This window comes from Siphateles boraxobius, unplaced genomic scaffold (genome assembly GCF_051911475.1).
Source record: "Siphateles boraxobius isolate OS27281-9 unplaced genomic scaffold, OSU_SipBor_1 282, whole genome shotgun sequence".
Lineage (NCBI taxonomy): Eukaryota > Metazoa > Chordata > Actinopteri > Cypriniformes > Leuciscidae > Siphateles > Siphateles boraxobius.
Window position 1 is genome coordinate 97,501 of NW_027508900.1, and position 12,500 is coordinate 110,000.

Consider the following 12,500-nt stretch of genomic DNA (forward strand, 5'->3'; position numbering starts at 1 on the left):
TGTGTGAGTTCAGCAGTCGGGTGGGTTTCTAACTTCTAACTCTGTTTCTGACACACACTGTACGAAGACGATACTTTAGTGCCAAATGACAATGATTTTACTGCATCATTCAGCTTGCTTTGTTCTTGTAACTGCAGAAATAAAATCTATTTCATGTACTTCAAATTGAAAAGAAATAAATCTAAGCAGATTTCTTGGCCAAAACCCTTTTGTATTTTTTATCTTTTTATTATCTATTTTGAACAGTCAGAAATGCCTCTGGATTAGGATAGTTGCTTCCTCATATTTCCTCCTCAGATTAAGATGAACATAAACATCACAGGTGAGTGTGTGAGCTGGAATAGTCTACAGAGAAGACACCACTAGTCATGTGTTGTTTTGATTTTTCGTTGAACAGTTTAGCAGTCGTTCACACATGCATGCAGAGCGTTCATCACATTTGCATGGCTGTGACTGTGTGTGGTTTGATGACAATATGCAGATTTAAAATCATTAGCTAAACTTTAAGATGAAACACCAAAGAAAGCATGGGCTGTTGAACTGGTACTGTTCACTGCATTACTCACACTGTATATCACAGGAGTTCACTGCTGGTTTAATCGGCTTCCTCGACTTTGAGTAAGTAAAATTATTTCTGACAGTGTGAGGATCAGGATATAACGTTACTTCTGCTTTAAATAAATAATTAGTCAATCTGATATTTAGATCCTCTATCGGACACTCATCTCTTTATCAAATAATTCTGAAGGTCAGAGGTCACCATAGAGCATTCCTATGTACTTCCTGTTGTGACAATGGCCATTATTACTGCTGATGGTTTAAACTCTTGCTGAGGCGTCGTGAACCTTTGACATCTTAAACTAGCTGAACGAGTGACGTTTATAACACCATCTCTGGGTCTTTGCACCATTATCAATATAAAACACGACATCTATATTTATCTGTCAATATAAAACACGACATCTATATTTATCTGTCAATATAAAACACGACATCTATATTTATCTGTCAATATAAAACACGACATCTATATTTATCTGGCAATATAAAACACGACATCTATATTTATCTGGCAATATAAAACAAACTATATTCATCTGTCAATATCAGAATCAGAATCAGAAAGAGCTTTATTGCCAAGTGTGCTTGCGCACACAAGCAATTTTCCTTGGTACTGAGGCTTCCAGTGCACATATACAAATACAGATACAACAAGTAATAGTAATACAAATAGTAATACAAATTCAACTAAAATTATAAAAAATATGAAAATACTATAAAAATATATGGTCACAGTTGGGTTTTGGCAGAATAAACATTTACAGATAATGAACATATTTACAGTATTTTGTATAGTATGAATAAATATAAATATCACCTGAATTTTTAAGATATTGCACTAAACAGAGGAAGTATTGCACTTACAGGCCTATGCCTTGGGAGATATGTTAACTGTTCAGGAGGGAAATGGCCTGTGGGAAGAAACTGTTCCTGTGCCGAGATGTTCCAGTGGCCAGTGATCTGAGTCGCCGTCTTGACGGTAACAGTTCAAACAGGAGGTGTCCAGGGTGAGTGGAGTCTGTGATGATTTTACCTGCTCTCTTCCTCACTCTGGAAGAGTACAGGTCCTGGAGGGATGGCAGGGGGGCACCAATGATCCTCTCCGCAGTCCGGCCTGTCCGTTGTAGTCTCCTGATGTCTGATTTGGTAGCTGAACCAAACCAGACAGTGATGGATGTGCATAAAACAGACTCAATAACGGCTGAGTAGAACTGAATCAGCAGATCCTGTGGCAGGTTGAACTTCCTCAGCTGGCGAAGGAAGTACAGTCTCTGCTGGGCCTTTTTCACAGCGGAGTCAATGTGATTGTCCCACTTCAGATCCTGAGAGATGATAGTGCCCAGGAAGCTGAATGACTCCACTGCTTCCACAGTGCTGTTCATGATGGTGAGTGGGGGGAGTGCTGGGCTGTTCCTCCTGAAGTCCACGATCATCTCCACTGTTTTGAGCGTGTTCAGCTCAAGGTTGTTATAACTGCACCAGACAGCCAGCTGTTCAAACCTCCAGTCTGTAAGCAGACTCGTCACCGTTTTGGATGAGACCGATGACAGTGGTGTCGTCTGCAAATTTCAGGAGCTTGACAGTGGGGTCTTTAGAAGTGCAGTCATTAGTGTACAGGGAGAAGAGCAGTGGGAAGAGAACGCACCCTTGGGGGGCACCAGTGCTGGTGGTGAGAGTTCTGGATGTGTGTTTCCCCAGTCTCACTCGCTGATGCCGGTCCGTCAGGAAGCTGGAGATCAACTGACAGATCGAGGATGGTATGGAGAGCTGGGTCAGTTTGGCTGTGAGAAGATCAGGCATGATGGTATTGAAGGCCGAACTGAAGTCCACAAATAGGATCCTTGCATAAGTCCCTGGTCTGTCGAGATGTTGCAGGATATAATGCAGTCCCATGTTGACTGCATCATCCACAGACCTGTTTGCTCTGTAAGCAAACTGAAAGGGATCCAGCAGAGGTCCAGTGATGTCCTTCAGGTGGGCCAACACCAGTCTTTCAAACGACTTCATGACCACTGATGTGAGAGCGACAGGTCTGTAGTCATTAAGTCCAGTGATTTGGGTTTTTTTGGGGACAGGAATGATAGTGGAGCGTTTGAAGCAGCAGGGAACTTCACACTGCTCCAATGATCTGTTGAAGATCTGCGTGAAGACCGGGGCCAGTTGGTCAGCGCAGGCTTTTCAAACAAGCAGATGAGATCCCGTCTGGGCCTGAGGCTTTCCTAGTCTTCTGTTTTTTGAAGACTCTGCTCACGTCCTCCACACAGACCTTAAGCTCAGGTTGGATGGCAGGAGGGGGGAGGGGAGGGGAGGGGGGAGGTGATGGTGAATGTGTGAAGTGCAGATCAGACCGGGTGTGTGGTGTGAATGAGGGCTTTTCAAACCGGCAGTAAAATGAATTTAAATCATCAGGCAGGTGTTGATTGTCCACAGATCGAGGGGATGGTGACTTGTAGTTGGTGATGTTCCTCAGGCCATTCCAGACTGATGATGGGTCGTTGGATGAAAACTGGTTTTTCAGTTTATCAGAGTAGTTCCTTTTAGCAACTCTGATCTCCTTTGTCAATCTGTTTCTGGCCTGGTTATACAAGATTTTATCCCCACTTCTGTAAGCATCCTCTTTGGCATGACGAAGGTGTTTGAGTTTCCCAGTAAACCATGGTTTATCATTAGTGAATAATAAGAATGTCCTGGTAGGAATGCATGTATCCTCACAGAAACTTATATATGATGTTACAGTATCTGTGAGCTCATCCAGATCGTTGGTAGCAGCTTCAAAAACAGTCCAATCAGTGCAATCAAAGCAGGCATGTAGATTCTGCTCTGCTTCATTAGTCCATCTTTTTACAGTCTTTATTACAGGTTTAGCTGATTTCAGTTTCTGCCGGCACGCTTCCCGCGTTTGTGTCTGAATGCGCGTTTGAACAACACCGCTGCCCCTCCGACGAGAATGTCCAGCAAAACGTCCGAATAATCAAAAACTGTAGAAAAGGTTTCTGGTGTGTGGTTCCTAATATCCAGTAGTTCGTCTTTGGTTAAACTGATAGGAAAAGAATGACTAAACGCAGAACAAACGAACAAAAACAACACAATAGCTGGAGAGCTCCACACCGAGGCAGCCATCCGCGGCGCCATCTTGAATCGACCAATCTTTTATATGAATATAAAACACTTCATCTATATTTATCTGTCTTGCATGACAACATGCACAAATTTTCCATTCATACATTTTATCACATTATTGTATTTATACAGATCTGAAGATTTATAGATGCCAATGATCCTCTGATGAGCATGAGTGGAATAAAGACACTTTAATCTCCAGTGTAACTGCTTATCTGTAGTTCATAGTTAGTTTCATATTCTAGCAGTACTGCAGTAATCTTCCTTTCTTTCTTTCTTTGCTACTGTAGTTTCAGGTATTTTATGTATCTAGAATGGCAGAGCAGAAAGTAACTAAAAGAATAGTTCCCACAGAAATAATCGTTCTGTCATTATTACTCTCCCTCACATTGTGGGGGAAGGGAGTGGGAATGGAGGAAGGGATGGAGGGAGCAGGGAAGGAAGGAAGGGAGTGGGAGGAAGGGAGTGGGGATGAAGGAAGGGAGTGGGGATGGACGAAGGGATGGAGGAGGAGATGGAGGGAGGAAGGAAGGAAGGGGTGGGGAGGAAGAAAGAAAGGACGGGAGTGAGGGAGGAAGGGAGTGAGGGAGTGGGGTGAAGGGAGTGAGGGAGGAAGGGAGTGGGGGTGAAGGAATTGAGGGAGGAAGGGAGTGGGAGTGAGGGAGGAAGGAAGGGAGTGGGGATGGAGAAAGGAAGGAAGGGAGTGAGAGAGGAAGGGAGTTGGGATGAAGGAAGGGTAGTGGGGTGGAAAGGAGTGGGGTGGAGGGAAGTGGGGATGGAGAAAGGAAGGAACGAAGTAAGGAAGGAAGGGAGTGAGGGAGGAAGGGAGTGGGGATGAAGGAAGGAAGGGAGTGGGGATGTCAAGTCAAGTCATCCTCATTTATATAGCACTTTTAACAATGTAAATTGTTTCAAAGCAGCTTTACATAGATAAACATATAATTTAAGGTAACGATGAAGGAATGAAGGAAGGAAGGGAGTGGGGATGAAGGAAGGAAGGGAGTGGGGATGAAGGGAGTGTGGATGAAGGGAGTGGGAAGGAAGGAAGGGAGTGAGGATGGAGCAAGGGATGGAGGTGGGGATGGAGGAGGGGATGGAGGAGGGGATGGAGGTGGGGGTGGAGGAGAGGATGGAGGTGGGGATGGAGGAGGGGATGGAGGTGGGGATGGAGATGGGGATGGAGGTGGGGATGGAGGTGGGGATGGAGGTGGGGATGGAGGTGGGGATGGAGGGAGGAAGGAAGGAAGGAAGAAGGGATGGAGGAAGGAAGGAAGGGAGTGGGAAGAAAAGAAGGAAGGGAGTGGGGATGAAGGAAGGGAGTGGGGATGGAGGAAGGGAGGGAGTGGGGAGGAAGGGAGTGGGGATGGAGAAAGGAAGGAAGGAAGGAAGGAAGGAAGGGGGGATGAAGAAAGCAAGGAAGGAAGGGAGTGGGGATGAAGGAAGGAAGGAAGGGAGTGGGGATGGAGAAAGGAAGGAAGAAAGGGGGGATGAAGAAAGCAAGGAAGGAAAGGAGTGGGGATGAAGGAAGGAAGGAAGGGAGTGGGGATGGAGAAAGGAAGGAAGGGAGTGAGAGAGGAAGGGAGTTGGGATGAAGGAAGGGTAGTGGGGTGGAAGGGAGTGGGGATGGAGAAAGGAAGGAACGAAGGAAGGAAGGAAGGGAGTGAGGGAGGAAGGGAGTGGGGATGAAGGAAGGAAGGAAGGGAGTGGGGATGAAGGAAGGAAGGGAGTGGGGATGAAGGAAGGAAGGGAGTGGCGATGAAGGAAGGAAGGAAGGGAGTGGGAAGGAAGGAAGGAAGGAAGGAAGGGAGTGGGAAGGAAGGAAGGGAGTGGGGAGGAAGGAAGGAAGAAAGTTGGGAGGAAGGAAGGAAGGAAGGGAGTTGGGAGGAAGGAAGGAAGGTAGTAGGAAGGAAGGAAGGGAGTGGGAAGGAAGGAAGTAAGGGACTGGGAAGGAAGGGAGTGGGAAGGAAGGAAGGGAGTGGGAAGGAAGGGAGTTGGGAGGAAGGAAGGATGGGAGTGGGGAGGAAGGAAGGAAGGGAGTTGGGAGGAAGGAAGGAAGGAAGGGAGTGGGGAGGAAGGAAGGAAGGGAGTGGGGAGAAAGGAAGGAAGGGAGTGGGAAGGGAGTGGGGAAGAAGAAAGGGAGTGGGGAGGAAGGGAGTGGGGATGAAGGGAGTGGGGAGGAAGGAAGGAAGAAAGGGAGTGGGAAGGAAGGAAGGGAGTGGGGATGGAGAAAGGAAGGAAGGGAGTGAGGGAGGAACGGAGTGGGATGAAGGAAGGAAGGGAGTGGGGATGAAGGAATGAAAGGAGTGGGAAGGAAGGAAGGGAGTGGGAAGGAATGAAGGGAGTGGGAAGAAGGGAGTGGGAAAGAAGAAAGGGAGTGGGGAGGAAGGGAGTGGGGAGGAAGGAAGGAAGGGAGGGAGTGGGAAGGAAGGAAGAAAGGAAGGGAGTGGGGATGGAGAAAGGAAGGAAGGGAGTGAGAGAGGAAGGGAGTTGGGATGAAGGGAGTGGGGTGGAAGGGAGTGGCGATGGAGAAAGGAAGGAAGGGAGTGAGGGAGGAACGGAGTGGGATGAAGGAAGGAAGGGAGTGGGGATGAAGGAATGAAAGGAGTGGGAAGGAAGGAAGGGAGTGGGAAGGAAGGAAGGGAGTGGGAAGGAAGGGAGTGGGGATGGAGAAAGGAAGGAAGGAAGGAAGGAAGGGGGGATGAAGAAAGGAAGGAAGGGAGTGGGGATGAAAGAAGGAAGGAAGGAAGGGAGTGGGGATGGAGAAAGGAAGGAAGGAAGGGGGGATGAAGAAAGCAAGGAAGGAAGGGAGTGGGGATGAAGGAAGGAAGGAATGGAGTGGGGATGGAGAAAGGAAGGAAGGGAGTGAGAGAGGAAGGGAGTTGGGATGAAGGAAGGGTAGTGGGGTGGAAGGGAGTGGGGTGGAAGGGAGTGGGGATGGAGAAAGGAAGGAACGAAGTAAGGAAGGAAGGGAGTGAGGGAGGAAGGGAGTGGGGATGAAGGAAGGAAGGGAGTGGGGATGAAGGAAGGAAGGAAGGGAGTGGGGATGAAGGAAGGAAGGGAGTGGGGATGAAGGAAGGAAGGAAGGAAGGAAGGGAGTGGGAAGGAGGAAGGAAGGAGGGAGTGGGAAGGAAGGAAGGAAGGGAGTGGGAAGGAAGGAAGGGAGTGGGAAGGAAGGAAGGGAGTGGGGATGAAGGAAGGGAGTGGGGAGGAAGGAAGGAAGGGAGTTGGGAGGAAGGAAGGAAGGAAGGAAGGAAGAAGAGGAGTTGGGACGAAGGAAGGAAGGAAGGGAGTAGGAAGGAAGGAAGGAAGGGAGTGGGAAGGAAGGAAGGAAGTAAGGGACTGGGAAGGAAGGGAGTGGGAAGGAAGGAAGGAAGGGAGTGGGAAGGAAGGACGGAAGGGAGTTGGGAGGAAGGAAGGATGGGAGTGGGGAGGAAGGAAGGAAGGGAGTTGGGAGGAAGGAAGGGAGGAGTGGGGAGGAAGGAAGGGAGTGGGGAGAAAGGAAGGAAGGGAGTGGGAAGGGAGTGGGGAAGAAGAAAGGGAGTGGGGAGGAAGGGAGTGGGGATGAAGGGAGTGGGGAGGAAGGAAGGAAGGAAGGAAGGCAGTGGGAAGGAAGGAAGGGAGTGGGAAGGAAGGGAGGAAGGGAGTGGGGATGGAGAAAGGAAGGAAGGGAGTGAGGGAGGAACGGAGTGGGATGAAGGAAGGAAGGGAGTGGGGATGAAGGAATGAAAGGAGTGGGAAGGAAGGAAGGAAGGGAGTGGGAAGGAAGGAAGGGAGTGGGAAGGAAGGGAGTGGGAAGGAAGGGAGTGGGAAAGAAGAAAGGGAGTGGGGAGGAAGGGAGTGGGGAGGAAGGGAGTGGGGAGGAAGGAAGGAAGGGAGGGAGTGGGAAGGAAGGAAGGAAGGAAGGGAGTGGGGATGGAGAAAGGAAGGAAGGGAGTGAGAGAGGAAGGGAGTTGGGATGAAGGGAGGGAGGGAAGGAAGGGAGTGGGTGGGAGGGAGGGAAGGAAGGGAGTGGGAGGGAAGGAAGGGAGTGGGAGGGAGGGAGGGAGGAAAGGAAGGGAGTGGGAGGGAGGAAAGGAAGGGAGTGGGAGGGAGGGAAGGAAGGGAGTGGGAGAGAAGGAAGGAAGTGGGGAGGAAGGGAGTGGGTGTTACAGCCCGGCCCCCGTTTTCTTAATTTCTTTTTATGTTGGTGAGAATTCTAGGACTAACTCCTCCTTGAAGGGCGGGATTGCCCTAGTGAAGATCAGCTGCACTTTTTGCAACCTATTTAAGGAGCTCCTGGATTTTGTCTAGCTCTCTCTCATTTTTGTTTTGTGACTTTGTTTGAAGAGTGGGTTCTTGGGTATGTGTTCCCATATGATTTCCACAGCTCCACAAACCTCTTTTCCAGCTGTTTATTGATTTAATGTTGTGTTGATATTTACTATTATTACCTCATGTTTTGACCCTAGACATTATTTGTTTAACTTTAAATAAAATTATATTTTCTATATTGAAACCCACTTTGTGAATTGTCCTCTTTATGTTATGACTTTGAGCCGGGTCGTAACAGTGGGGAGGAAGGGAGTGGAGAGGAAGGGAGTGGGGATGGAGGAGGGAATGGAGGAAAGGAGGAAGGAGGGAAGGAAGGAAGGGAGGGATGAATGAAGGAAGGAAGGAAGGGATGAAGGAAGGAAGGAAGGGATGAAGGAAGGAAGGAAGGGATGAAGGGAGGGATGAAGGGATGAAGGAAGGGATGGAGGAAGGGAGTGGGGATGAAGGGATGAAGGGAGGAAGGGAGTGGGGATGAAGGAAGGCAGGAGGGGATGAAGGGAGGAAGGAAGGGAGTGGGAAGGAAAAAAAGGAAAGGCAGCAGGACAGAAGATTGGATGATAAACAGGTTTGGCTGGAGGTTCGGCTCTGGAAACACAGATAATCAGAGACGTAAAGAGACAGAATTAAACTGTGTGAAAAGGAATCTGAGTGTCTGTCATGTTTCCTTCCAGAATCAAGCAGTGATGAAGATGAGGAAGATCCTGACAGCAGTGATGAAGATGAAGAGCTCCCCGACAGCATAGGGGACGATGACATCACACTCAGGGCTCAGAGTCTGACGAGCGCTCAGGTAACGAGAGAAACACACTCGTTCAGCATTAGCATCACATACTCCTAATGATCTAATCTGATGAAGGCCACACTTTACTGTGAAGACCACGGGACATTCAAACGTTTGTTTAATTCACGTCTAGCTGTAAGCCTTTGAGTCATTAACTCAAAAACACGGTTAAATGTAAAGCCTTTCCTTCTAAAAATGTAATATTCCTTATAAATTGGCTCTTCCCTTTGATATGTGACTTCTTGTTCCCACCTGACTTCCTGTGTCGACAGGAAACGCATCAGCACACATAGGACAGTAAGCATGGCTCGCTGAGCCGTTTCATGGACTCTTTAACAATGTTAGGAGTTAAGTCAAGTCACCTTCATTTATATAGCGCTTTTAAGAATATAGAAAGAAAATAATTAGGTATTATGGGTTGAAAATTACACGGACCCAAGACAAACTTTTTCTACAAATACATTATTTGAAATATTTAATAATATAAGGTCCGTATACTTTTGTGTCCATTCGTTTTTTTTCTTTTTTTAACCTATAATTGAAAAACGAACGGTTGTTGCAAAGTTGAACTCCAAAATTTGAATTTGAACAGTACAGACGAAATGCTGCGCAAAAAAATAACCCTATTGACGTATTTTCAGATTTTTGTTTATGGCTTTTTGCCCCTTTACTAAACATTTAAAATATTCACAAATTTTACTTTGATTTTACTGTTTTTTTAAGGCCAAATAAGAACCTGGAAATGATATTTTTCCCGCAGTGCTGAATGAGAAGAGCCATTTCTCTGGAACCATACAGAGATCTGATTTATAGGTGATTTATAGGCTAATGATAATAAATCTGTCGTTACACGGACCCATTTTAATTGTTTATTAATAAATTAGTGTTTTCTAAATCAGTGTTGGCTGCAAACATAACTCCATCTCCGCTGTAAAGCAGATGCGCCTTTAGAGAGAAATGCATCTTTTATACAGATTGCATAATCAGACGGTATTTGCTTTCAATTCGAATTTGTTTGTTTAAAAGTGGACATTTCAAGTTTTATATAGGTAGGCTATATTTTATTTCAGTTCATTTGAGACGCGCTTCAGTTCACGGAGATCATGAAAGTGCGCCTGATTGTTTTATTTTATTTGACAAAAGCACAACGTTTTCTTGTTATTGTGAGTTTACACAAATAAAATTAGTTGTCAATGATGTATTATTCTTTTCTGTATGACCAGAAATTATAGAGTATTTTAAGGTGTTTCCACTGTTGGTAGGAAAATTGTTATGAATTTCAGGATGAACCCAATCGCAGGCAGTTTGCAGAACACACAAGGTTTATTGATGACAGAAAACAGGGAAAACAAAATCCACAAGGGGGAAAAACAGTTACAAACAATAATGAGTAGCAACACTAGACTAAGACTTGATAATTAACTAGACAAGAACAAACAGCAAATACACTCTCACAACTTCGCTAGACAGGACTCTTGACAAGGTACTCACAGGTAAGTCTCATACTTTGTATGACAATGAACCAGCACAGGACAGCAAACACAAGAAGATTATATAGGGAGACACTAATGACAAGAACAGGTGAAGCTGACTAGACAAGACGAGGATAACAAGGGGGCGGGGTTACGTAACAAGACAACACAAGCACATGGCCATGTGCTTGTACACAAAACATGAGTCTGTCATGATCTGCCCCAAGACTTAAAGAAAGACAAGAAAGACAAGGACTAGATGGCAGAATCATGACAAAAATGCAAGTGTTCGCGCCGGCGCCTCCTTGCCATGCAGCAAGCGCACTCCACACTCCGCACAAACACTTGGAAATGCTTCAAATCTTATGTTTATTTGTGATAATCTTAGCCCTGTATTATTATTGTCTAACTTGTATTATGACTGACATTTGACAAATTGCCTTGTTCTTTTTTTGGATAAAAGCATCTTCTAAATATGTAGCCTAAATGTAATAATAATAATAAGGATAATTATTATTATTTGCATTTATAACTATAAATTAGTTCACTGAAGACAGTAATATGTTTATCATAAAATAATTTATGAATGTTTTATTTTTATATAACCTAACCTTTTACAGTTTTGGAAATGTTATACTGAGCTTTTTCCTCCCAAAAAACGGACTTTAAAGATACAAGTAAATGTCGTTTTTTAGAAAATTCAAGAAATTATCCATTTTAAAAAATTTAGTTTAAACTCAATGCAATGCATCCCTAACCTTGCCTGTTTGAATCATCAGGCACAGACTTGGGGGGGGAGGGGGGGGGCACAAATCCGTGAGTACAGTTTAATAACCCGTGGGAATGGATTGCGAAAGTGTTGGGCACGGTTTATGGATTTGTGGGTACAGATCGCAAAAATTGAAGGCACGGTTTACAAATCTGAGAGTGCGGATTAGGAACTCGTGGGTACGGTTTATTAATCCGTGGGCACGAATTGTTAAACTGAGGGAACAGTTTAAGAATTTGTGAGTACAGTTTATAAACTGAGGGGATGGATTACAAAACCGTTGCCATGGATTGTTTTGTTTTTTTCCCACAGGTGACTTCCCGGGCTCCGTACTACGTGAATATAAAACCCAGTTGAATATAAAAAAGAGCATTTCAAATGTTATTCCCGCTCGTCATCGGTAGTTGTCACAGTTGCTAGGCAACAAGACAACAATCGTCAACAGACAACAATCGTCCGTCATTGTTTTTAATAAAAATGCTGTCGTCACCGGCGCACAATGACTTATGGGGTAGGATAGGCCGCTAAGGATCCATTTATGTATCCTTCCTTTCACGGGGAAACGAAGGGTGCTTTTGGCTTCGCTTTTGAATCAGGGTAGCCTTCGTCGCGCCACAATGACGCACCCGGCCTTCGAACACGGCCTTTGAAGGGTGGAGAATTGAATTGGGACAGCCTTCATCGCGCCGCGGTGACACAATCGTCCTTCAAATGCGGCCTTCGAAGAGTGCAGCCTTTGAATTGGGACATCCTTTGTCGCGCCGCTGTGACGCAATCAGCCTTCAAATGCGGCCAATCGACCTTCAAATACGGCCATTGGAGGACGCAACCTTCACATTGGGACACAGCTACAATAGTGTTACATTAAGCACTAACACTTCAAAAGAATTATATTTAAAACTAGACTTAACAGTAATTCTGAAGACATTACTATAGATAACAGCAACACCTCCCGTTTTCACTTTCAGACGAGGCTCATGTTTATAACAGAAATCTTGTGGGGTGGACTCATTTCAAGTAATGTAATCGTCTGGTTTTAGCCAGGTTTCTGTCATACACAGCACATCTAGGTTTTAATCTGTAATCATATCATTAACAATAAGTGCTTTTTAAGATCGAATATTCAGCAACCCGAGCTTTATCATTTGTTCATCCGTATTATATCTGCTTTTTATTTGTTAAACATCAATTAAAATTTTACCCTTAAATGGGTTTGGGAGTTTCTTGTATGTCCTAATTCGGGGAACAGACACAGTCTCTATGTGATGATATCTAGGTGAAAGACTCTCTATGTGATGGGATTTATCTGACCTTGGTGACGTGAGACAGCTAGCAGACGGTCGGTTTAGCCAGTTTGTCTGCTTCCTGACCCGAGCCCCAGATTGTCATGTTTAAGCTCTAAGACTATGTGCCATATAACTAGATAGAAGAGCAGCACCATCCCAGGAGGGATGAATACCATCTCTATTCAACAGGTCAGGTCTGC

At 45.5% G+C, this 12,500-nt stretch overlaps 1 protein-coding gene and 1 pseudogene across 14 annotated transcripts in view; one reads left to right on the top strand and one right to left on the bottom strand.

Moving 5' to 3' along the window:
• LOC143753417 (myomegalin) overlaps window positions 1–12,500 on the top strand; it is a 136,900-nt gene that overhangs the window by 96,707 nt on the left and 27,693 nt on the right. For all 14 annotated transcript variants that reach the window (XM_077245714.1, XM_077245715.1, XM_077245712.1 and 11 more), the window contains one exon: window positions 8,664–8,782. In XM_077245714.1, coding sequence (XP_077101829.1) covers window positions 8,664–8,782 — 119 coding nt within the window. The remainder of the gene's footprint in view (window positions 1–8,663; window positions 8,783–12,500) is intronic.
• Window positions 12,406–12,500, bottom strand: part of LOC143753416 (uncharacterized) — an 861-nt pseudogene continuing 766 nt past the window's right edge.